General features: G+C 44.2%; 1 protein-coding gene across 36 annotated transcripts in view; it reads right to left on the bottom strand.

Annotated features, from left to right (window-relative positions):
- Window positions 1-26,175, bottom strand: part of MAGI2 (membrane associated guanylate kinase, WW and PDZ domain containing 2) — a 1,324,949-nt gene that overhangs the window by 44,224 nt on the left and 1,254,550 nt on the right. For 19 of the 36 annotated variants that reach the window (XM_021102528.2, XM_021102530.2, XM_021102529.2 and 16 more), the window contains one exon: window positions 23,761-23,899. In XM_021102528.2, coding sequence (XP_020958187.1) covers window positions 23,761-23,899 — 139 coding nt within the window. Of the gene's footprint in view, window positions 1-13,084; window positions 13,196-20,023; window positions 20,979-21,681; window positions 23,900-26,175 lie in introns of those variants that run through there. The other 17 variants (XR_014816024.1, XR_014816026.1, XM_084977327.1 and 14 more) reach the window with 4 other exon arrangements.

The raw sequence follows: 26,175 nt of genomic DNA, 5'->3' as shown, positions 1-26,175 counted from the left end.
GAAAAGGCAAGGAAATTGAAACGTTTGTTTCTCTCTCAGCTTTGCAGTGTCAGCGTGGTCAGAAATTCCTCTTGTGCCTTAGGTTTCTGAGCTATACCACGTGGAGAAGGATTCCCCTGGGAAGTCTTATCTGTCTTCCTCTCATTGGAGGGATTGTCAGAGGCCTGCCTGCTGAAAACATCATCTCCTAAGAACTTTTTTTAAAAATGAAACAGCACCTATTTTGCCTAAGACATGGTTACCGGGAAGAGCACTAACTAGTTACTATGAGCTCCACACTGGTTTCCCTCAAATACTACCAACTTAGCCAGTTCCCCAAATGGAAGCAACACTCAAGTCAACAGGAATGGGCCTCAGAGTTCTGCTTTGCCAGGTGATAGAGAGCTCTGAAGTCAGCAATCACAGCATCTTGGTGATGGCCCATCTCTGCCTGGGACGTGCACCTGCTCTGTTCTGCAGGGAGGCACCACTGTGTCCTAGAGGTCAGGTGTGCCACTGGCAAATGACGCCCGCCCTGTGCTCCGCGTGCCTGAAAAGCCCTTATCACCCAGAACACTTTGGCAGAAAGCCACAGGCATGTCAGCATTGTCCTGGGCTTGGGCCTCTGCTTGACTAAATGCTCTTCCCCCAAAGAAATACCATACACACACATGGGCAACTTCTGAGCTGTGTGAGAAGGCCTATGATTTTTTCAGCTGTCGAGGAAGTGCATTATGAGATTGCACATGGCCCTCTGCTTCTTTGAGACATACTGTCACTGCTGTTTAAAAACAAACAAAACAAACCGGGTGGGACAGTAACAGTAAAACAAACTGTACCTACACATAAATACAGTGCGAGTGTTGGGCTGCATGCTCTTCCAAGTTTGAAGGGAGTCCACATGGGCTCCTGCCTGAGGGGGGAGGTCAGAGAACCTGCAGTTCAGCTGTGTCACCTTGTTATCAATGAGGTGTGGGAGCCTCAGAGAGCTGGCCAGGGCGCAGGGGCTTGGCGGGTGTCAGGGCAGCCTGGCCCTCTCGCCCAGCACTTTGACTCTCAGCTCTGGGCACTTTTTATTAGATCACACAACCTCTGCCAGAGCTCCTAATTGCTTGGCTATCAGAAAAGATACTTTATTGTTTTTTTTTTTTTTTTTTTTTTTTTTTGCCTTCTTGCCATTTCTTGGGCCACTCCCATGGCATATGGAGATTCCCAGGCTAGGGATCAAAATGGAGCTGGAGCTGCCGGCCTACACCACAGCCACAGCAACCCGGGATCCGAGCCTCGTCTGTGACCTACACCACAGCTCATTGCAACGCCGGATCCTTAACCCACTGAGCAAAGCCAGAGATCGAACCTGCAACCTCATGGTTCCTAGTCGGATTCGTTAATCACTGAGCCACAATGGGAACTCCAGAAAAGATATTAAAATATCAATTTACTCTTTCATACAGGAGTAGCTCCCAAAGCTGGGTCCCTACGATTCCCTGACTTTATCTAACCTCCCACGAGAATGCAAATATTTTGATCCAGTGGCTTTGCTTTTCAAAGTGACCCTGAGGAAATGATCCAAGATACATGGGAAGACAGAGCTATAAAGCTATTTGGGGGGTATTTTTCACGATAATGGAAAAATCAGAAAAACAAGAAAAGTCCAAATAGGATACCGGTTGAATAATAAACCTATAAAACAGAGTGCTAAGCAGTTATGAGAAATGATGTGTAGACCTCTATTTACTATGGTGGAGGGGTAGCCTAAACAGACTGGCCAATAAAACGAGCGGTTTTCAAAACAAAACAATTCCATTTTCAAGACAGGAAGTTTTTCCTTTTTTTTTTTTGGAGACATTCTATAACTAATACATATTATTTTGTTAAAATCAGTAAAAGTTATCTTTTAAAACCGATGCCCTTGGGGGCATGACTGGAGGACGAAGGCAGCCACAGAATGACAGAAGCAACATTTTCAAAACTGAGATTTGTGATACAAATTTTAGAATTTCTGTCCTAAGGGTTCATTTTAGAACATGAGCCTTTCATGTTGGTCCCCCAGAGCAGTTGGTGTAGAAAGCCGCATGGAGAGTGAATCCCAGGGGTGTGAGGACCTTTGACTCAGTAGCTCACCAGGTGGGGGGTCCTGTCTCTGGACCTCCTCTCCCTCTCCTGGTCAGATTGGCTGAGAGGGGGGGTGAGGACCCAGAAAGACAGACAAGCCTGTAGCTGCCATAGGAATATATCCCCATTTGGAGATGCAAAAGCAAGGCTAAAGATGCTAAATGCTTTTGCTCAGGAGGAATCTATTACTTAGGAATTTGGAAAAATATAATCGACACTTCCTTGTATTTTCTCCTCTTGGGTCTCTGGCAGGAGCACAAGTTTGTGGCTCCCTTTCCCCGCTTCAAAGTGGAAGCATCCATTTTTTGGGTGGGTGGATTGAGGAGAGATCAGATGGAGGAGAAGGATGATGAAAAGGCTGAGAAAAAAAAAAAACCCTCAGCTGAAAATAGTTTACTCTGTGGTAGGAAATAGAGGTGAACATAATTGACTGGATTTTACCGTATTCTGTTCAGCAGTCGAAGTGGAACTTCAGCTGGCCGGGAGGTCTTAAAGGCTTAGTTCTAGCTTTTTGAGTTTTCAAGCCCAACTGGTCCTCCTGCTAGATCTACCTCAGAATCAGCTGGATCCAACACTTCTTTTATGAACGCATATAAACATATACACACACGCATATATATTTCAATGGAGCAGTTTAGTATAAACAGAGGCAAAAGAAGCTGCAGTTAAAAGAATGTAATTTTCATATTGGGATGCTGGACTGGAAGGGTAGGAATTATGTCTTCTGCCCACTCAACTTATTCTCATCTGAATGTGTGTACCTACTATATTCTTATTCTTTTTAAGCTTCTTCAGTCTTAGGGGTGCTTATTTTCCTTTTGTCCTTTTCCTAATAGACCATAACCTTCTGGAAGTCAGGGCCTGACTGCTGTGAACTTTCTATTCATTCATTCATACAGTGCATTGCAAAGCACCATGGTGCGTGAAGTGCAGCTTTGCTGGACTAGCAGACATGGCTTCTGTTCTAAGGAGACAAAGAGTCCTCTCAGGGGCAGGCATGGGGCTCTGGATTTGCTAATTGATAAAACATAATAACCTCACAAAAGTTTTTATACACAAGGTCATAGAAAGGCACAAAGGATGCCAAGCTCTTCATGGCACATTTTGCAGTAACTAGATAACCTGGCAATGTGTTTCCACTCCATTACCTGTCACCACGGTGAGGGCTATTTCTGCCACCTGAGGCTCCTGATGGCTGGGAATGCTTTTCCCTAGTCTGTGAGCTTCTCCACAGGGAAAGGGGATGGTGTTCTATTAGCATTTACCTGTTTTGTTAGTGCAGCTGGCTGACAGGACAATTGATAATCCTCTTCCCTACTGAACCTGAGCTACTGCCTCAAAGATGCCTTCTAGAAAGAGGTGGGATACAAAGAAACAGAAATAAACAACCTCTGAAATATCACCAGACTCTGGGATTTCCTTTTCTACACCTGCAGTCCTACCTCCTTACTGCCCTGGCGGATCTCCCGTGCCGTAACCTCCTTCCAAAATCAACCAAAGGCAAAACCAGCAACAAAAGATGTCAAACAGAAAATCCGGTGGAGGGAGAACTGATGCTAACACCAGTCTCATGACAAGAGCATTTCTCTCCTGCTGACAGCTCCTTTAAGAAACTTGGGGCCTCTTGGAGTTCCTGTTGTGGTGCAGGGGAAGTGAATTGGACTAGTAACAATGAGGATGCAGGTTCGATCCCTGGCCTTACTCAGTGGGTTAAGGATCCTGTGTTGCTGTGGCTGTGGTGTAGGCCGGCAGCAGTAGCTCCAATTCTACCCCTAGCGGGGGAACTTCCAGATGCTGCGGGATGTGGCCCTAAAGAGCAAAAAGAAGAAAAAAAAAAAAAAAAAAAAAGTGGGGCCTCTCAACTAATCGCCCAGCGGGATGCATACATCAAAGCAATTTACAAAATAAAGCCCCTCTTACAAAATAAAGCCCCGAGGAGGGGGAGTCCTCTGTGCTTTCAACTACTAAGCATCCAGCTTTTTTTTCTTTTTCCCTTTTTTTTTGTTAGGGCCACACCTGCAGCATATGGAGATTCCCAGGCTAGGGGCTGAAACCTAGCAGGGAGCTGCTGCTGCTGGTCTCCCCAGACATAGCAATGCAGGATCCAAGCCGAGTCTGAGGCCTCCACCACATCTCATGGCAACGCCTGATCCTTAGTCCACTGAGCGAGGTCGGAGATCATACCCACGTCCTCATGGATGTTAGTCAGGTTTCTGCTGAGTCACAATGGGAACTCCAGCAATGAGCGTTTTCAACTGCTAAGAAACTCTATTCTTATAAGAGCTGCATGGGGCGATGTCTTATTTTTAAACACATAAAAATTGACCATCTTAACTATTTTAAGTGTAAGCTGCAGTATGTCACCTATATACGTATTGTGCAACAGACCTCTAGAACCTTCCTCATCTTGCAAAACTCACACTCTGTGCCCACTGAATGATAACTCCCTCTTAATACTCCTGAGCCGTGGCACCATTATACACTCTAAGACTTGACTACTTTAGCACCCCATATAAATGGCCTCATGCAGTATTTGTGTTTCTGCGACCTGCTGATTTCGCTTAGCATAATGGTCTCAAGGTTCATTCATGTTGTGGCATGTGTCAGGAAATCTTTCTTTCTAAAGACTGAATAATGTTCCAGTTCTTCTTTATCCATTCACCCGTCCAACCATGGGCATCTAGGTTGCTTCCACCTCTTGGCTATTGTGTGTGAATAATGCTGCAATGAACATGAATGCAAATAGCTTGAAACCCTGTTTGTTTGTTTTTTTTTTTTTTGTCTTTTTGCTATTTCTAGGGCAGCCCCCACTGCATATGGAGGTTCCCAGGCTAGGGGTCCAATCGGAGCTGTAGCCGCTGGCCTACACCACAGCCACAGCAACGCGGGATCCGAGCCGCGTCTGCAACCTACACCACAGCTCACAGCAATGCAACGCCAGATTGTTAACCCACTGAGCAAGGGCAGGGACCGAACCCGCAACCTCATAGTTCCTAGTCGGATTCGCCAACCACTGTGCCATGACGGGAACTCCTCGAAACCCTGTTTTTAATTCTTTGCTTATCTACCCAGAAATGGGACTTCTGGATCATGTGGTAGTTCTGTTTCTAATTTTTTTGAGGAATCTTCATACCATTTTCCACAGTGGAGGCACCAACTTACATTTCTACCATTTGCGCACAGGGGTTCTAATTTCTCTACATCCTTGCCAACACTTACTATTTTCTGTTTAGTTCTTTCTTTGATAGTGGACATCAAACAGGTGTGAGGTAATATCTCATCATGCTTTTGATTTGCATTTCCCTGATCATTAGTGATGACCATCTCATTAGATGCTGGTTGGCCATTTGTACATCTTTCTGGTCCAACCACAGCACAACCAGGGGTTTTAGCCAGAGCTCCTATGTACCCTAGGACTTCGGGTATAGAAAGACTCACTTGGTTTCACTGTCTTCGACAACTAAAAGGCAATCAACATTTCACTTCTACGCTGAGTAAGCAGTGCATTTTTTTTTTTTTTTTTCATGGCCATTGCCTGATATTTCACTTTGAAAACAAGCTAAAGATATTGATTGCTGTATGCCCAGGGGTAATAAGCTATTGATGGAAATAATGGGAAAAGGCCAACTGAACAGATGTCTTTCACTAGGAAAAGATAATTTTTCTCCCTGCTGGCATTTTCTATGGAAAAAAAAAAGAGAGAGACATCTTGAATATAAAGAGATATCAAGAATTCCTGCTACTAGTTTTCTATTAGTGAATTTTCATAATAAATTATAAAACAATCCAGTTCATTTTTTGAAGGTGCTATGCTAATAAGAGACATTCTTTCTCTAGAAAAACCCAGTGAATGCAACTCCAAGTACTCATAAGCAAAAGGATGGGTCCATACATTAAAGTTGGGATGCTGAGGGACAGCAGCCACTGTGTCACTACTCATCTGTCAAAGGCTAAGCCGGGGAGTGACACAGAGCTTGGAACAGACAACATGGCAAATTCTATATTCTCACTCTCCTTTCCTGACCTTCCCCTCACCCCCCATTTTCTGTGCTCCTCCCTGGAGACCCTGTCTGCTGAAGCCGCAGGGCTCTGGTGCAACTGCTTGTTGTGAATCACTATTTGAATGTCCACATGCATCTTAAAATTCCACATGGCTTTATAACCCCAGATTAGTTTACCACAGTACTTCCAATGCTAGTATTTGAAAGGAACTAAAACGCCATATAACTGAACCCTATCATTTGTACAGATGAGAAAACTGAGGCCCTGAGAAGTTAAATGATTCTTCAAGGGTCACCCAGCTTGTCAACAGCATCATTTCTGAATTTTCCCATTTCTTTTTCCTGGCAATAGCTCTGTCATGTTCCCAAATACTTAGGATCTTACCTGGGGATAACTTTTTTTTTTGTCTTTTTGCCTTTTCTTGAGCCGCTCCCGCGCGGCATATGGAGGTTCCCAGGCTAGGGGTCCAATCGGAGCTATAGCCACCAGCCTACGCCAGAGCCACAGCAATGCGGGATCCGAGCCGAGTCTGCAACCACTGCTCATGGCAACGCTGGAGCCTTAACCCACTGAGCAAGGCCGGGGATCGAACCCTCAACCTCATGGTTCCTAGTCGGATTCGTTAACCACTGAGCCACGACGGGAACTCCAAGGGATACCTTTTTGCATCTTCCTAATTCTTAATAACTTGACACCATCAGTCACCAAGTATTAATGATCCTTCTTTCAAGATTCTCCTAGTATTATCACTTCTCCTGTATTTCACTTCCATTGTTTTCAGCATCTCATTACCCCATCCCTGAATTTCCTGTTAATGTAAAAACCTCCCTATCTGATTTCCCTCCTTATCTGATCTACTGGTGATGCTTAACTCTGGCTGCTCAGTATCCTGACCTGGGTCATGCTTAAAAAAATGCAGCAAACCTTCTACCACCATTACTCCCTGAACGATTCTGGTTTAATTGGCTTGGGAAGAATCTTCTACCAGTATTTTTAAAATGCAAGTTTCCCAGCTGATTCTAATGAGTAGCTAGGCTGCCATAGGTCACAACTACCTATTTGAGAGAAAACACCTTACAGAAACAATAAAATTTAGATTAACCAGAAACAATTACCTGGAACATTCAATTAACCAGTTTTCTTCCATCAACTCTTAACAGGAAGCAATAGATTACAACAAGCAAATACACAGGAATTTATTTAAAAAAAAAATAAACATCTACTTATGATATAGCTTGAGAAGATCAATGGAGATTTGGGCTATCCTCCTATGCCTTCTATCTCAACAAAAGCCTATGGTGAAATCTGCTCACCTCCTCTCATGAGCGCACAGAATCACACTCCTGAACAACCACTGATTAAAAAAGTCCGGAACCTTCCAAAATACGTATTCCATATCCAAAGACATAAAGAAGAAACCCAGGGAAAGTAGTAGGAGGGGCACACTTCCATACCCTGTGTGGGCCATCCACAAACTAGACAACAGTTATATTGCAGAAATTCTCCCACTGAAGTGAGAGCTCTGAGCCCATGTCAGGCTCCCCGACCTAGGGGTCCAGCATCAGAGGAGCATCTAGAACATTTGGCCACTGGGGCCACAGGAGCTCCACAGGACCGGGGATAACAAAGACGCTACTCTTGGAGGGCGCACACAAGGTTTCACATGCACTGGGTCCCCGGGCAAAGCAGTGATTCCATAAGAGCCTGGCCAGACCTACCTGCTGGTCATGGAGGATCTCCTAGGGAGGTGGGGAGTGGCTATGGTTCTCTCTGGAGTCAAAAAAGCTGGTGGTGGACAAATCAGGGACAGTTCATTAGGTGAACTCTTGCTGGAGGCAGACATCTTGCTTTGGGTCTTTAGCAACAAGATGCGGGCCCACCGAAAAGCCTGTTCGCCTCAGGCCAAAGAACCAACGGGCTTGCAGAGACCCGCTCCTCAGCAGACAGACTGCCTAATAAAGACTTCCTGAGCCCACAGGCTGCCTGTGGCTACATTTGCTCCCGGCTAGACACGCCCCTTTGACATGGCCCTACCTACCATTGGGCCAAGACCCAGCTCCACCACCAGTGGGCAGGCACCAGCCCCTCCCACTGGGAAGCCTGAACAAGCCTCTAGACTAGCCTCAATTACCAGGGGGCAAACGCCAAAAGCAAGAAAGCTAGGATCTGGCAGCCTGGGGAATCCATTATCCAAAGGCAAATCAGAAGCTACCCAGGAGCCGTCTGGTCCCTGGCGCTTAGGTGATGAGAGGACACTGCACTGCTGGGACACACAGGACACTCCCTACCGAGAGCCACTTCCCCAAGGTTGAGAAACATAAACATAACTAACTTCCACATACATAAAAATACAAATAGAAATTTAGACAAAATGAGATGGCAGAGGAATATGTTCCCTAGGAAAGAACAAGATGAAACTCCAGAAGAACCACTACATGACATAGAGATAGGCAATCAACCCCGAATTTACTATCACAATGATCTACTGATGCTGCAAGACTTATATTCATCCACTTACTTGTTCACAATCTCTGCAAAGCACTGTATTAAGAACCCAAGGTAATAACTGGCATTCAAACTCCATAAAGGGGAGAAACTACGTGGATACTGACGACCATGTTGCAAAGCAGAGAATAACAGGAGACGGGAGAGCTGTGTGAAGGACTCCATGGGACGTCAGAGGACTGAGCGATTACTTCTGACTGGTGGACTTGGGGAAGAATTCATGGAGAAGGCAGTCTTCAACCTGGTTTTTGAAGGAGGACATGATTTGGGGAAAGGGTTTTCCAAGCCAAGAGATCAGCATGAGCCCAACCATGAAGGTGAAAATATAGGACAAGGGCAAGAGTTCCAGCAGAGCCACAGCACAGATATACAATAAGATAGTGAGAGAGAAGAGATAGGGCTGATTTGAATGGGGCCAAATTAGGGATGCTCTGAGGACTCATTTGTTTGTGTGTGTGTGTGTGTGTGTGTGTGTGTGAGTGAAAGGTCTTCAGGTGGGGCAGTGTGAGGACAATCAACCGCTCTGGCATCAGTGAGCAGGGAAGACTGGTCATGGCAGTAGGGAAAACAAGTAGAGGCTACTGACCCTGTGGCGTGGGCCTGAACGGGAGTAGAAATTACAAGAGGAATGGAGGAGAGGGCCCTTGTGAAAATGAGAGATGTAAAATCACTCAAACCGGGGACCTTGTTGTATGGATGTGTGTGGAGATGGCACTCGACATGGTTTTGAGTTGAGCCACAAAGAGGGTGGATGGTTTCTTAATTAATAATCAGTGATTCAAGAGGAGAGTGGTTTAGGAGGAAAGATCAGGAATACGATTTTGAGCACATAAATTGTCTAGCAGGCAGTTGGAAGTCTTGGGAATGAAGTCAGAGATGACAAAACAAGACATTGGAGTCATCTGCATGGTGGTGACCAGGTGGAAGCATCAGAGCAGATGAGATCCTGGGGGAGGGCTGGGAAATTCAATTGTGCATCAATCCAGGAATGTAACAGAATACATTTGAGACTGAATTCAACAAGATGGTGATTAAAGAGTATTTTCCGCAAACCACGGGCATCCCAATTTTCTTAAACATTCCCTCCATACAGTGTCCCTTTAGGATGGAAATGATCTTATTCATCTTTATACCTACCTCTCCCGCCTTCTGAAAAACCAAACTAGAAAAGCCTGCCTTAACTCCATGCCACTACTAGATCAAAGAAGGAGCTCTAATTATCTGAGGTCTCACGGGGTGGATTCCCAGCTGGGCCCAGGATGTGGGGTGGGGACAGGGGAGGCAGATGGCGAAGGCCCTGCAAAGAAGCAGCTGAAGGCCCTTTCCCACCCACAATCCTCACAACATTACCATTAATTGAGCCGTTAATTGAGCCCGACGCACCTGCCTTGTGCTCAACCAGGCAGGAAAGGGTGGTTATAGGCCCCGCCCCTATCCTAACCCGCTTCCCAGCCCATTTCCGGGCAGAGGTCTTTCTTCCTGCAGCTTCCCTGAACCCTCTCTCTGGCTTCCGTCAGTCTTCTCTTCTGGGAGAGTTTCCTGCCTCTCCAGATACTCTTCACCACTCCTCTTACTTGTCACTCAAATGAGACCGTGACCCAGGGGCCTCTCTTCTCTGTGCATAATGGGGTCTCTTGGGGAGAGAGCTCATCCTTGCTCCAGGGCTGTCCCTGCAGGACTCCAGAATGCCCCAGCACTTGAGTATCTTATCCAAGTGCCCTGTTTGTGGGCTACTTAAGTGTCCTTCAGGCACCAGAAACTCCACAGGCCCAAAGCTAACTTCATTATCTTTCTTCCTAAACTTGCTCCTTCACCCATATGGTGTCGGCTCTACCCAAACCTGGGCCACCTCCTGATCCCTGGCCCTTCCCTTCATATTCATTATTTGCCAAGTGTTGTCACTTGCATCAATGAAAGGTCTGAAATCTCTCTAAGATCCATTCCCAATGTGCTATTTCCACCACCACTTTCCTAATCCCGGTCCTCACATCATCTGTTTCAGCATTGACAATAACATTTTAACTGCCCTCAGTTTCCTATAAAAATCACCTTAAATCCTATGGAGAAATGATTCCAAATACAGATAGTGTCACTCCCCCACTTAATTTTTGATGACACCTGCTTCAATGAGATTCAAATTGCTTTGAAGGCATGGAAGACCCTTTTCATGGAGCCCGGCTTTAATGTTCTTCCAGTTGGTCCTGCACCCTCTCCCACAGAGCCTGTGTGATAGCTGCCTTACCTCTTGCCCATGTGGGTAATATCACAATTGCCACCCAGGCCCAGATAAAAAGTCAGCTCTTAGGCAGAGCAGAATCTTCTACAGCTCTGCCGGGCATATTTAGGGTACTGTGTCTTTGGGTTCTTCTCACTCCTTAGCTGATGCTATTACTGGTCCCATAATCTGATTTCCCCCCGTCACCCCTCCTGCTTGGGAATGCATAGAGAGAGCTACCCTCTCCTGTTTTTATCTCCCCAGCACCAAGCAAGATGCCTGATAGATGCTATTGGAACTAAACTGATATCACAAGGAGGCCTCTGGTTTTTTTTTGGGGGGGGGTTGTTTTTTAGCTTTTGAGCTAATGGATCTAGTGAGTTGGTTCAGGTTCCCTCACCTCCATGGATCACAGACTAGTTAAAGCGAATTATATGACAAGCATATACCTTTCTTTTGTCAGAAATAGAAACCTTTGCCTCTTTAAACCATGGTCATTGAACTACATTCCCCCAATAATTATCCCAGTGCATTGCAACTGGCTCCTTTATGCTGTAATTTAGGTTTCTCCTGATTAGTAACATCCTTGACAGACAGACGCTTTAGAGAAATTATTCATTTACAATGTCTATTTTTGTGGACGTCCTCAAGGAATGATTGTGATGGTTTATGTGAGCGTGCACATGCTTGTGTGTGTGTATACAGATACTTATATCCACATAAATGTATTTGATAAGGAAGTGTTCAGCAATAGGCTAATTCAATAATTCATTTAGTGAATAATATTGCCTTTCATTCTTAATCTAAACCAGTCCTGGATGGCAGCCAGCAGGGTTATTAACAATTGGAGAATATATTACGGAAAACATTCAGAGGGCCAACTTTAAGGATTTTGGCGGAGAGATGCTTAGCCATGGTTGCAACAATGTAAGTGGGGTAGAATCAAATAAGAATTGAGAAGTGTGTCAGTCTGATTTCTGCTTCCACAGCTAACATGGGGACCAAGCATGAGTATCAATTACTGCTGAAAAATCAAACTGACATTTTAAAATCCTGGTTTTTAAAAATCTTGGCAATGGTCACAGACCCACTGCAGAATTTGAGAGCAGACATGTGGGCTGCTCTAGGGATGTAGCTGAGGGGTGAAAAATCGCTTGAACCATATTTGCAAGGCTACCATCTACATTCTGCTTTACTTAAATATAAATATGTAGGGAGTTCCCGTTGTGGCTCAGTGGTTAACGAACCTGATTAGTATCCATAAGGACACAGGTTCAGTCCCTGGCCTCACTCAGGGTTAAGGTGAGCTGGTGTTGCTGTGAGCTGTGGTGTAGGTTGCAGACACAGCTTGGATCTCGTGTTGCTGTGGTTGTGGTGTAGACCAGCAGCTAAAGCTCTGATTGGACCCCTAGCCTGGGAACCTCCATATGCCGTGGGTGTGGGCCCTAAAAAGACAAATGTGTGTGTGTGTGTGTGTGTGTGTGTGTATAGTTTATATATTAAATATATATTCGTTATATATATATATATATATATATATATATATATATACACACACACACAAACACAGAGTTTCCTTAAGAATTTTTACCAAATGTTAGGCTACAATATAGCCAAAACTTGAGAATGTTCATTTTGAAATACTGCTTAGATACAAACTTATGACTACTTTAAAAAAAAAAAAATCACAACTGCTTCTTTTCCGTGTTAAACTTGGTGCATCACTGAGCATGGGGGAAGGAGAGTTAGAAGGTCCGGTTCTGACTGAATAAATAAGCCGGCGCCAGGCAGGCTGGGGAAGGAGCAGGAGGCCAGGTGCAGTTCTGGGTTCCTAGGGCTAACATGTCTGGTGACTGTGGCTCTCTCTGCCTGTCGCAGAAGGGGTGGCCTGGGTTGGAGCCAGCCAAACTTGGGCTGAAAGGAAATAACCTTGTGTTTGTCTTCCCCACACCTTAGTCCAAGGAGGACTTTCTGCAGTGGATGGGGGTAGAAGTGGCCTAGTGCTGCCTCTGCTCTAAGTACCCTCCATGCCCTTCCTTCCTGCTGGGGCTGCTCCAGGTTGGACCCCTGAATTCAGTGCATCTCTGATTTTCCTGAAACCACAAACCCTGTCCTTACCACTTACAAGGTCTCAGCTAGAAATACTTTCCAGCACTCTAGCAGTAATTAGACAAGCTACTATGAAAGAGAGCATCACACATCAGTTAAAAACATATGCAAAACCAAAGCTCATTAGAGAAAGATAATATTCATGCAGATTTTACAAACCGTGTCTTTAGGGTGGCCCAATAAGTAGAAATATGGGGACCCATGCTTGTCACTTTTCATGCACATGGAGAGACTGGAAGGTACCATTCCTAAAGGAAGGGGAGGAACAGCCTAGGACCAATCATTAGAATTAACAGAACCAGTGACAAAGATATAGTATTACTGTTAGAATCAAGATTGCTTAGTATGTTTAGAGCAGCTAAATAAAAATCATCTAAGCAGTAAGAATAAAGACTTTAAGTAAAGCTGACCCTATCAAGCATGCAGCAAGTGAAATTAGTGAAAGACTGAGCTACATGTGTATTCCAAAATATATTTTCTTTTTCTTAAAATATTGAGGGCATCCTGAGGTGCTTTTAAGGAGGCACACGCACACACACATTTGAAATGGGAACATCAGAGCTTTGCAGAATTTTCTCACAACGCTCTCGTGTTTTAGCGAGATCAGCTGTCATTTGAGAATCAGTCACAGTAATCATTTCCAAATTTTGAAAAATCCTCGAATTGAAGACATGGTGTGCTCATGTTTATATTTATGTTTTCTCTAATAACCTCATAAATTCTTATAGTTCCTTTCACCTCTGACAACCGGCTTATTTATATTCGAAGTTCACAGTTGACTTGCTGCCTGTAATTGTTTTGTGGGAAAAGGAAGCTGAAGGAAATGCAGCTGGGTTTTTGCCTGTTGTGTGCTGCAGTACTCATGAGGGCTGTTTTCTGAAACCAGCCTCTTAGCAGCTCTCTTGGTCTGTGTCTATCTCAGCTCTTGGGCTGCAGTTCTTCACTTATAGGAAGATGGTACTAGAAATTCTGGACCATCGAAGTCAGTGATCTGCCCAAGACACGCCCCTGGGAGATGTAAAAACTGCTCCCTGAAACTCGGATGCTGTGCTCTCTCAGCTGCACACAGCATGAGGGAGGGGGATGGGAGATTCCTGTGATCAGAAGAACTTACTCCAGGAAGCTCAGACATGCGGCGGCCTGATACCTTGGCCAGTGTGTAACAATGATAGATCCCGTCTCAGTGCCTAACTTGCTCCACATGTGCTCCTGTGCATCCATGGCTTCAACATACAGAATGAACGGGGCTCTGCTGGGATGTCCCATTTAAGCTCCGAGGGTGCTTTTCACAGCCTGGTGTGTGTCTGAGGCCAGGAGGCTAAAGGGTGGCAGAGAACAACTTGAACAACTTGAGGTTAAAAGCCAAGTAGAGCTTCTCCGTGGTAAGGAGGCAAAGGCTTAACAATGAATGTCAGAAGGGGAAATTAAATCTCAGGATATATTAATTGAGTTTACCATTTAGCCCTGCCAAGATGCAAGTAATTTTGTACAAAAACCATCAAATGGTTTTAGTGTCACACAGAGAAGGCTCTCATTTAGTTTTTAAGTGTGGGCTTTACGGGGCTTGAAAGAGACATGTGATTGGAAGGCTTGGGGCTGGAAGGTCAAATAAAAGAGCCCAGAACATGGTGGAAGAAATTGCTGTAAAGGTTGTGGCAGAAACTATGGTGAGATAAGAAAAACAGAGTTGTATCCTGTGCCGGCACATTTAGTGCGCATGTTATGAGCTCGCATGTTCGGTCCCAGAACCCAGGGTCCTGATAAGGGTCACTATCGGTTGGAGACTATGTGTCAAAAACCCCAGGGACATTTCTACAGAAGTGTCAAGGCAGGCTCTTCTGGAAGCAAACTTCTGAGCCGCCTTAGAGTAAACAGCTGTTTAGTCCAGGCTAAGTGTGTGTTTGTGGTTCTGTTAACAATTATTTGAACCCAAAGAACACGTGGAAGAGTGTGTGATTCTCAATGTTTAGAGATTTTGCTACAATTAGAGCATATAATTCAAGCCTGGAGTCAGGTGTTATATAATTTCATCTTTGGTCTTAACTGAGGGAGTTTGGTTAAAAAGAAATATTGGGAGGTTGTTGTCAGAACAGGACACGAGGTAACCCTATCCTTGAACAAGGCTGTAGGCAGAATTCTCATATCACTAAAATCTGGCCTTATGGACTCACTGCTTCTTCCACCAGAAATAAGGAGTTTTGAGTACTTTAGTTTAAAATTGACACTGGTGACTTATGAGACTAAGGAACACTAGGTTGGGGCAATAGGCAGAGGTGTCTCTGAGGGGATGCTTAAGATTTGACATTTACTGTGCTGGCAGCTGGCTGAACCTATCCAGGAATTTGTCTTACGGTATTAAACTCCAGTTTGAGCAACCGGATAGCAGGGTTTTGTCGGCATGCTCCTCCTTAGGGCTCAAAACCTTGTCTGTATCATCTCTATTTTGAGACAAGAGCAAAACAGATGGGGGCGAGGGGGGAGGGGGTGGAGAGCTTCCATGTTTACCATCAGTTTCATAATGGGTGTAGTTGATGGGTCAGAAATTTGTCTTGAATCAACAATACCATCGTGCTATGAACACAGAGGGTCAGACTGTCCTCACTGAGAAAGGTAGGAGCTGAGCTTGAACTGTGAGATGGAAAAAGGGAGGAAAATCTAGTCTCCTTCCTTTAATTTTAACTGTTGCAAGTTTGGAAGGAGAGAGATTGAGATTCAGTGGGCAAAGGAGGAGCTGAGTTAAGGGGGTGAGGCTTATACAGTGGGAGGCTGACAAGGCATAAACAGGCTAATATGAAATAGAAACTCCTGAGGGTCTTTACTAGTGAGCTAGTGGAGATAAATCCCAGCTGTGGAATTCCCTGGGATGGCACTTTTTTTGTCTTTTTAGGGCCACACCTGCAGCAAATGGAAGTTCCCAGGCTAGGCATTGGATTGGAGCTGCAGCTGCTGGCCTATGTCACAGCCATGCCAGATCCAAGCCGCATCTGTTAGCTACCCCACAGCTCATGGCAATGCCAGATCCGTAACCCACTGAGCGAGGCCAGAGAATGAAGCCAAATCCTCATGGATATTAGTCAGGTTCTTTAACCACTGAGCCACAACAGGAACTTCTTTTTGGGGGGGGAATAGCACTTTCAAAATACAGAGTCCTGGGCCAAAAAGACCCAGTCCTCTGCATGGGTGCAGGTGTGTGCAAATTTAAAACCATGATGCAAGCTTTCTTTCTTTCTTTCTTTTTTTTTTTTTTTCTGCTTTTTAGCGCCGCACCTTCGGCATATGGAAATTCCAATGTTAGCGGTCGAATCAGAGCTGTGGCTGCAGGGCTCCACCATAGCCACAGCAACGTGGGATCTGAGCCGAGTCTGTGACCTACACCACAGCTCATGGCAATGCTTAACCCACTGAGCAAGACCAAGGATTGAACCAGTGTCTTCATGGATTCTAGCTGGGCTCTTTTCTGCTAAGCCACAACGGGAACTCCCAGGCTTTCTTTTCTCTTAAACTTGACCTCTGATCTCCACTCCTCCCCTGCCCTCCACGTGAAAAGCATTCTCTTGAATTTGTGACTTCCTTGAGGTCTGTCCCAGTACTCTTAGAATATTCAGCAGCGTTTCTTCTAAGAAGGCTGACTTCTCCCTGGACTTCTGCAGAAGCAGCCCTCTCTTGGGAGAGCTTAGCTTCACGTTAAGGGAAGCCAGGGAAAGTTCTTCCCAGAGCCTAAGATATGAGTCCAGCAGGAGTTAGTGGATACATGTGGGAGCCCTTCTCAGTGTGGTTTGGGAAAGATGTCTTTCCTTCACTCATCTCCTCCAACAATTTAAGTGGGAACTGAAGGAGGTTGGACCTCAAGAATTAAATTAGTTCTTCTTGATTGATTTCTTGGTTACTTTGTGGTCTAATACATTTTCTCAGAGTCCTAAATACCTAACAAGTGAGGACTGGGGGAAGTGGGTCCCTTAAAGAGTGGGTCCTTAAGGAAAATACCACATGTTTGTTGGAAAGCATCTCCAAAAAGAAGGAATATCAACATAGTCCAGGGTTTCCAATACAACAGCGTGAAGAAATGGGATTTTACCTTCATCCTCAAAACACCTTAATGAATGAGGTTTTGGCTGAGCAGTGGGGAAAAGAATTTCAGAGGTGCATATCCTTTAAGGAAGCCCCTGCTTCTGACTCAATGAAAGGCACTCTTTGGAAGTTTGATGGTTAGAGAATTTCCTGGGGTTCCCTAAATGCTGCCAAGAGCAGTCTGGAGCCTCATTGCCAAGGAAGAATGCTCTTCTCTGTATGCTGTAGCCAGAATTCTGCCTGACAGCTTGTCCTCTTCCCTGGGTCTGTCTCGGGAGAGGTGGACTGGAGTGATTTGTGGAAGCGCTCATGGAAAAGGAAGATACACTCAACCATGAATGTCAGAAGCCGAAATTAAATTTCAGAATTTATTAGTGAAGCAAGCTGCCTTTGCCCTATTAAAAATGCAGGTGAAATAGGGCAAAGGCCATGGAACCATTTAAAGCTCCTCTAAACGTGGTCTCTGAGGAAGAGGCAAAGGCCATGGAGACTCACCCAGGTCTTTTACGGTGGGTGCAGAGCTGTGCACCATAGACGCCTTAGGTGGTGAGCGTACAGTGCTCCAGGGCCCCTGGCTGAGGGCCCCAGGAGGGGAAGAGCAATGATTAGCAAATTTGCTCGACAGAGTTTTAGCTCACTAACTTGGCCTTTAGAATAACTCAGACAAGGTCTGAGAGGAAATTTACCCATACTCAGTGAGTCCCTTCTTCAGAAAAGTACAAATTATTCATATCAACACTACAAAGGAAATGCTTAACAAAGCAAAGCCGAGTGCTTCTCAAGGATCCTTAACACGCTAAAAGTACGTATTAAATGCCACGAATAATTAATGAAACCCATTAATTTATCAACTGTTAAATGTATCCTCATTCTTAGACTGTCAGCTGACCGAGGGCAGGACTGTATCCTACCTTCAGTGCCTGCAAAGTGCCCTGCACATGGGTGCTCAGAAAAATGCTGGTTTAGTTGAGGAAATAGTCATGACATTCATTAATGACAGGAATGACAGGATCTGCCTCACATGAAATATTTGGTAGGAGTATAATGTCTGGAATTGATCTTTGTCTGATCAGGGAAGAAAGGACTTGAACAAATAATTGTAAACACGATTATAGGGGTATGCTTATAACTTTCACATGCTAACGCTTATTCTTAAAGAAGAATAAACAAATAAGCACTGCTTATTGTCCTATAAGTAGAGACTGGTACTGCTTAATCTGGTGCTCTGATATTATTGTATTTCATTTTTATTTACTGATTAAAGGAAATCAGTTAATTACTGATTAAACTATTTAGTCCATTCATTTTTTTCAGCCGTAGTCTGAATATAGCATGGCTCGAATAGATTATTTCTCAACTTGCTCAGTGCAGTTTTATTATACTTATACAATGTAAGCCATTTCATTTACCAAAGGCCTGTAATAGTCAAAACCTATCAAAGACACAATTAACTTTGAAAATGGAAATGTAGGCAGGAGGCTAACTCATGGATTGGCCATTTCTTTTCCCAAAGGGAGGCTTAGGCATTTGCCGTTCACTGTTCCCAAGGGCATTCGAAGAATTTTGCTTTCTCCTGGTAACCCTGCCTGGCCTCCTTAGACCATTGAGACTATTTACTGTTGAACTTGCTTCAGCATTCTCATCCTAAAGACCTGCAGTGTTGCTTTTTTAAGAGAATCAACAGGCCAGACCACCAACCAAGACTGGAAAGCCTAATTCTGTTTTCTTTATTTTGATCGGTTTGAACAGCAACTATGACCAGGGGAAGGCTCGACATTGGTCTGAACGGCTTGCGGAGGAAATTTTTTCCCCCAGTGGTACCTCTATTGACCCTGGCTTTGGCGCTGCTGCGGCTCCGTGTGTACAGCATCCCTGTATCTCTGAACGCTAATGAAGGACATCCGTATTTCAGAGCAGGAAGCTGATTTCCATAATGTATCTCTAGGCAGTTTCAGAACCAGGACGCGTGCTTTCTTTTCTCCCAACCTTTTAAGAGTGAGTTAGAATAGCAACACCCAGTGTTAAGCAGGGGCACTGCTTTTGCTGTATCATCTTTGGAGAATTTCCTCAGTATAGTGGAGTCAAGTTTCCTTCTTCCTGCCGGGGTGTTAGAGGCACATGTCAGGGGAGGCGGCGGGGGGGGGGGGGGGGGGCACCCAAGTGCTCGCTGAGTTTACAATCAACAAATTCTTCTCCTGAGGACTGGAGTGCAGCTGAAGGGTCTATCTCCTGAGTAGCTCTTTCAAGGACTTAACCATGAAAGCAGCTCCTCCTTCGAAGCTCTTATCTTTCCCACCCTCCTCACAGCTGCTCCATCACCTCTGTGCACAGCGACCACAACTTCGTGGCTGCGCCTGCTGATTTATGCCTCTGAACTGGCTGAAGTGTCGTCTGCCGATTAGCCTCAGGGTAATTATAGTTGGCATATTTGCAGCATATTTATCTCCTTCCTCAGCTCACTTGGCCTCACGCTGACTTTGTTTAGTCAACAATCTGACAGATTACCCTGGTTTTTTTTTTTTTTTTTTTTTCTTCTTCTTCTTCTTTCCATTGTACCTGCACTTATCTCCCAGTCACAGATCACCTTAAGGACTTTGAGCGAGAGTTTCCTATTTCTCTTGACTGAGAATAGCTTTTCCCTGACATGTCCAAGAGTCCAGATAAGGGTCTTGCTTCAAAGCTGCTCTGAATTCTGTAGGTATCAGACAGAGGGCTGGTGGTTATCATCTAAACCCCTCCAGAGGCTGTTGTTTTCCTGTCTTCTCACCTTCAGAGTTCAATCTCAACCGGGCTGGGTTAAGCCTGAACACTGCCCTAAGAGGTAACATCTCCTACCGATTCTGAGAACTCCCTTTAATGATCTTTTAAGGCTGGATTTCATGCCAAGTTTGGGATCTTAAAGGGCAAACAAAGGAAATAAACACAGGCTTAAACTCATAGTTGACAGAAAAATCATTTTTCCTGTCATTAAGGGTACATTTGGCCAAAGTGGATTATATTCTTGGTTACATCAACTAGTGAGCACAAGCATTTTCTTTCATTGTTCTAGTTGCTGTTATTTTGTTCTGTTGCCTGTACCCCTTGCCGATTTTATGAAATACACTCTGGTCTAATTTCGACAAAAAAAAAAAAAAAATCTGTTCCATGAAATAGCCTCTTTTGCTGGTGTTAGAGGAATTGTGATGTTTCTTAGCTGTGAGCTCTCATACACTGGCATCATCCGTGCAGTCTGTGGATGCGGCTACTTTGTGGCTAGCTCCTGGTACAGGAATAAGTTCCCAGAGTGGGTGTGTGACTGCTGTCCTTAGAAAGGCCTCTTTGCAGGGCTGGTCCTTGCTGGCATCTGGGAACATGACTGATAATTTGCTCCCTACGCCGATATAAACCTTTCCAATGTCATAAGGGTCTCTTATTGTATCTCACCTGTTTCTACAAACAATGTGGTCTATGCCATCACCTGCTTTCCTCCTGGGAGTGTGGAATTTTGGCAGGGTGCCTGCATGACCATCCCCCAGGAAAAGCCTTGGGTGCCTAGTCTCTAAGGAACTTTCCTGGGCAGCAACATCATCGCACGTATGTTGCTGTGTTTCTGTTGCTTGTAGGAAGAATGCTCTCTGGGTGACCCCTCCTAGGAGATGGAAAGCATAAGGAAGCCAGTGTGTGGATGCCTCTGATTCCACCTGTGTTTCTTCCCTTGATGATCCCACTGGATCATTGTCATAAATCTGAACTGTGAGTGAAAATCGTATTCTGTGCCCCACAAATCTTATAAGCAAATATTTGAATGTGGGGTGGTCTTGGGGACCCTGAAACAGCTTCCTCATTGGTTGCTGTGAGAGTCTAGAAATATCCTTTTTTGATGGCATCATCCTCAAAAATGCTGATCTGGGAGTTCCCACTGTGGTACAGTGGGTTAAGGATCCAGTGTTGCCACAGCTGTGGTGTAGGTTGCATCTGTAGCTCAGATTCAGATTCAGTCCCTGGCCTGGGAACTTCCATATGCTGCCAGTGTGGCCAAAAAAAAAAAAAAAAAAAAAAAAAAAAGTTGATCTGATCCCTAAACTTCTTGGTTTCTCATGCCTAATTTCAGCTAAATTTGCCTGAAGAACTAATGTTTACTTAGTTTATGACTATTCTTTTACTTCCCTAGTGGAGATTGCTTTACTCTATTTATTCTTTTGTGACATAATCTGTAAAATTATTTTACAGGCAAAATCTATGCCAAATCTAACTTCAAAAGTAGCTGAGCCACAAGTAGCTTCAAAACTGTCTCAGCCACAATGGGAACTCAGCAGGTTAAGGGTCCTATGTTGTCTCTGTGAGGATGCAGATTTGATCCCTGGCCTTGCTCAGTGGGTTAAAGATCCAGCATTGCCACAAGCTTTGGTGTAGGCGGCAGATGCCAGTTCGAGTCTGGCATTATTTGCTGTGGCTGTGGCATAGGCCAGCAGCTGCAGCTCCAATTCAACCCCTAGCCCAGGAATTTCCATATGCTGCAGGTTCAGCCATAAGAAGGAAAAATAAAAGTAGCTGACAAGCTCCATCATTATCAGTGCCTATGACTGAATGTTACATTTTAGAAGAATGTATGTAGAAGAAATTCTGCAATAGCACTAGAGTTAACAGTATTTTTGATGGGTCCCTCAAAAGTGTGCCCAGATACATAACAAACTCTCCGTGTTGGTTAATTTTATTTTATTTTTTGTTTTTATTTATTTATTTTTTTGCTTTTTAGGGCGACACTTGAGGCATGTGGAGGTTCTCAGACTAGGGGTCAAATTGGAGCTGCAGCTGCCGGCCTACACCACAGCCACAACAACGTAGGATCTGAGCCGTGTCTGCAACCTACACCATAGCTCACAGCAACAATGGATTCTTAACCCACTGAGCAAGGCCAGGGATTGAACCTGCATCCTCATGGATGCTAGTCAGATTCGTTAACTGCTGAGCCACATCGGGAACTCCTGTTGGTTAATTTTAGGATTTACCCTGAACTAGATATTTTCAGATGCCATCAAGAACTAATGGGATAATGTCAACATGATCGTGAATATTTGTGTTGTTCAAAAACATGTCTTTATGTTTTTGCTCTGGGGCAGCTTTGTGCTCATGCATCTGGGTTATGCCACACGTTGGTCATCAGGGACTGTTCTAACTGCTCTCTGTAGAGCAGCAGCTGGTGTGGTAGATGCTAAGAGTAGGGACCAAAAAGTGATTCTACAAAAAGAACAGAAAGTTCAGGATAGCTTTGTTGTTTAAATTAACTTTTTAAAGATTAATGTGTTAGGGCAATAAGATCAACATTCACTCTATGAGAATCCCTGGTTATAAAAAATAGGTTTTGCCATGGAGTGAAACACACCTTTAAAATGAAGTCTTTTTCAGAAGTGATGGGATCTCATAGGTTGGTTTCATACTCCTGAATCCCTTCATGCTCAAGGGTGCAAAAAGATATTCTATTTTAAGAGCTCTGATTCTTTGCAAAGGGGTGGATGCCAGTGCCATTAAACAGACTCGGGCCTGTGCTTATTGCTAATATTAATAATTTAAAATATTTTATTAGATCCAAATAGTAAGCATGGGAAGCTAGAAGGAAATATTTCCTTGGGCGTAGAGCCAGCACTACAGAAATTTCTAAACGCTGTCTTACCATCTAAATGTTGTCCTACCTAAATGCTGTGAGGTCTTGCCAGCCCTTCTCGTGGGCTTTGGGTGTGTTCAAGACCCTGGAAAAACATAAAATATTTAATGACCTTTCAAATCAGGTATTTCAACTGAATGTCGGACTATATCTGCCCTGCTGAATAAGGAAGTGTTCAGTCTCTTATTAGGTAACTTAGGCAGAAAACATAATTTGAGAAGAAAAAGTATCATTTAGATTTTTTTTGGAGGGGGTGAGGAGTGGAGGGATGAAAAATGAGTCAATTTTATCTAGATCAACAATTTGAGCTACTTATTCAGATCAGCAATTAGCTCCTATTTCCCTAATCTGGACAGGTATTCTCTGCACTGCTCTTTATTAATGTCTGTCTGTCTGTGTCTGCCTCTCTGTCAGTCCCTGAGATAATTAAAGACCAGCTCAGGTTTCTCTGCGTTTCAAGTAAGGACCATACAGCAGTTTCCAATATACTTGAATAATGTCAGTGTTGCCTTAAATGGGCCATTGGGAAATAACACTATTAAAGACTGCTGAAGGCAAATCTATTAATTAAAATGCATTTTAAAGCTTTCCTCAAAAACATCCAGATACACAACCTAAGAGTGAGTTTTTGGACTATCCCTAAATGCCAAAGAGATGCAACCATTGCATAAACTGAAATGTATGTTTTAGTCTTCACACCTTGAAGATTTGGTCTTGCTTGTCCCCTGGCAGCAGTTACATGTCCCACAGGACGGTCTGATGCATGAGCCATTATGGGAAATAACAGATAAATTACTGTGGACTCAAATGAACCCAGGACTTTCAGTCAAATTACAAAAGTTCGAATATATAAATGTGGCTGGATCTCCTAGCACACTCAGAGATGCCCCGAAAGGTCCTATATTGGCTATTTTCAACATTATCTAAATACAGGAGCAAAAGAGATAGCTCGCATGCATATATATCTTGTGCTTAAATATATATATGTGTATATATCGATATTCTATTGATCACCGAATAGATATTTAGGTAGAACTAGAGAACTGATGTAGTTTTATAAATAAGCAAAGGCATTTACAGTACACAGCAGAGACAGAAAAAAAGTGAATTGAGACATGGAACATACCATACTCTGGGACTTGTCCTGTCCCACGCTTCAGCAGCAACCTCACTCTTCTTCCTCCAGATTTGATGAGCTCTATTGCTCTGGCATGTGTCATGTCTCTCGTGCTCTCTCCATTGATTTCAATGATCTGATCTCCTACCTGTTAATTAAAGAAACATCAAGTCAGCTATAGATGGCTTTATTCAAGTTGCATTTCTAAGAGATTAGAGAAGCAACTGTAGATGACTAGTTTCCAGAGGGCATCCGAACAATTTGGTTGCAGCCTGCTGCTTCTTAGAGGAGGCTAATCCCTGGCTGCATCTTCAATCTGACCACCAGACTTTATTTATCTTTACAGAAATTCAAATATTAGACCATGGAGGTTGTAATGATATGTCACTTAGATTTAGCCAGTATGGCAGGGGCCATAGTTAAACTACTTAGGGTTTTCTTTAAAAAAAACTAGGAAATATGTTTGATAGTGCAATTCAAAATAAGCTGACACCTCTGCTTTGAATCAAGAAGTAAATATTTTAAAGCCTTTTCATTGAATACAAGCCAGCTTTGGGCTCAGGCAGCATCTAATTCAGCGTGTTGGATGGGATGATTGGTTTTTGGGCCCCTCTGAGAATTTTTGTTATGCATCATTTAAATTTCCCTGGGTGCTATTGTGATATCGCCTTCTTTGTAAGTAGTGGTTGGTTGATATTCAAGTTTGATGATGAATTTTCTATCACAGTCAAAGCTTTGAATTAAGGATGAGATTCTCCATTCTCCACACATGACTAATGCCCTTGCTAAATCTTTGCCATGCTTACACCTGGTTGCCAGAAACTGTTTGGTTAAATACCAATCCCTCTTGAATTGCGGGAAATGCCTGGGTTCCATAAGCAATTCCCATTTAGCCTTTGTGAACAGATATTTGGAATAAAAGAGGTTCCACCATGAGCACGTCGTGTAACTCCCACAGTACCATTTCAGTCAGGCACCTCTGAATTAAAATATGGTTCATTTCAGTGCAAGTCACTTAAGACAAATTAGTCAGAAAAAGCACAATGAGTTGCTTTGCAAAAATGCAATTTTAGTTGGGTCCCTGAAAGAAAGCAGATCTCAGCCTAAACTCAATAACACGGACGGAATTGCAAATACACTCCCAATGGGGGAGCACTCTCCAGGTGGGTACTGCTGGCTGGGTAAGAACAGGAACAAAAACTTGATGTCACAATGGCAAGAGGGTATTAGGATAAGCCCCTTCTCCCAAAGTGGGAGGAAAGAACAAACACGTCTTTATTGTAGCAAGGAAGTGACAACTCGACCCCAAAAGGATTCTCTAAGGGGCAAGGATTCCGGTGTAATGAAGGTAAGGACGGTCCCCGTGTATGCTCGGTGGCCTTTGGAAGTGTGGTTTTTAAGGCAGTGGAAGAGGTTGGCCCATTGGCACGACCTTCACATTCCACAGAATAATCACAACAGACAGGACTAAATTAACTTATTTTAGGGCCATTGTTTGCACCATTTTTCTTTACTGGTCTCCTTTGCTGTTTCCCAGGAGGCAACAGGCACAGCCTGAAGCCCAGCAGCTGGCAAGCCAGTGGCAGAAGTAGGACCCATTATTCCTCTCCCAGGTGTCCTCCCCCATGCCTAGAACCTCAAAGCACAGTATTAAACTGCAGACATAAAACAAAAGTTCCAATGAAGTTATTAGAATGGAGTCTTCATTCCTGGCCACTCTCTCCAGACTCACATGTGTGGAGATTACTAAACATCCTCACCTAGATGCCCAGCGGGCTGCTCTAGCAGCATCAGCAGACGACTTACCATCTTTCTCGCAGAGCACTTTGCCCTCCCAACTCCTAATCCTAGTTAATAGCACAACCATCCACCCAAACCAGGAACTTGGGGGTCCTGCTGGGCTCCTAGCTCAATTCAGGGCCTTACCCGGATTATTCTAATACTCTTCTGTCACTCTCCCACCGATATCTTCTCATCATCACCACTGTCATTCTTCTAAGGGACAGCCCTCCCCATGGCCCCCAGGCATGATGCTGACCGAGGCATCTAGGTCCTTCCATATGCCACAGTTCTCCTGCCTTCTCCTCCTTATAGGCCCAGTGCTCCCCCAACCTTCCTCAAGGCCAAGCTCTCTCCCCTGGCATGCATTGCTAGACCCTGACTTCTCCTCAACAGAAGTGTTCAATCCCTCTGTTCAGTCAGCACTGCACCCCACTCTGCTATCTATCACATCTCAATACAGAATTATGCCTGTCTTCCCTCGTAGACTTTGAGCGTCTTCACTCCACAGACAATTTCTCAGCACTGATCACATGCTGGACAGTCTGCCAGGGAGATCAGGTAAAGAGACATAAATGGTAGTTTCTATTTACAAATTTTCAGTCTAGTTGGAGAGAAAGTGGATAAACAAGACAATTATAATTC

This window comes from Sus scrofa, chromosome 9 (genome assembly GCF_054392235.1).
Source record: "Sus scrofa isolate SSC_HxYL_T2T_F1_AM1 chromosome 9, Sscrofa_HxYL_maternal_Yorkshire_Landrace_v2.0, whole genome shotgun sequence".
In the NCBI taxonomy this organism is placed as follows: Eukaryota; Metazoa; Chordata; class Mammalia; order Artiodactyla; family Suidae; genus Sus; species Sus scrofa.
Note: the sequence above shows the minus strand (reverse complement) of the source record. Positions and strands in the feature narration are given on the sequence as shown.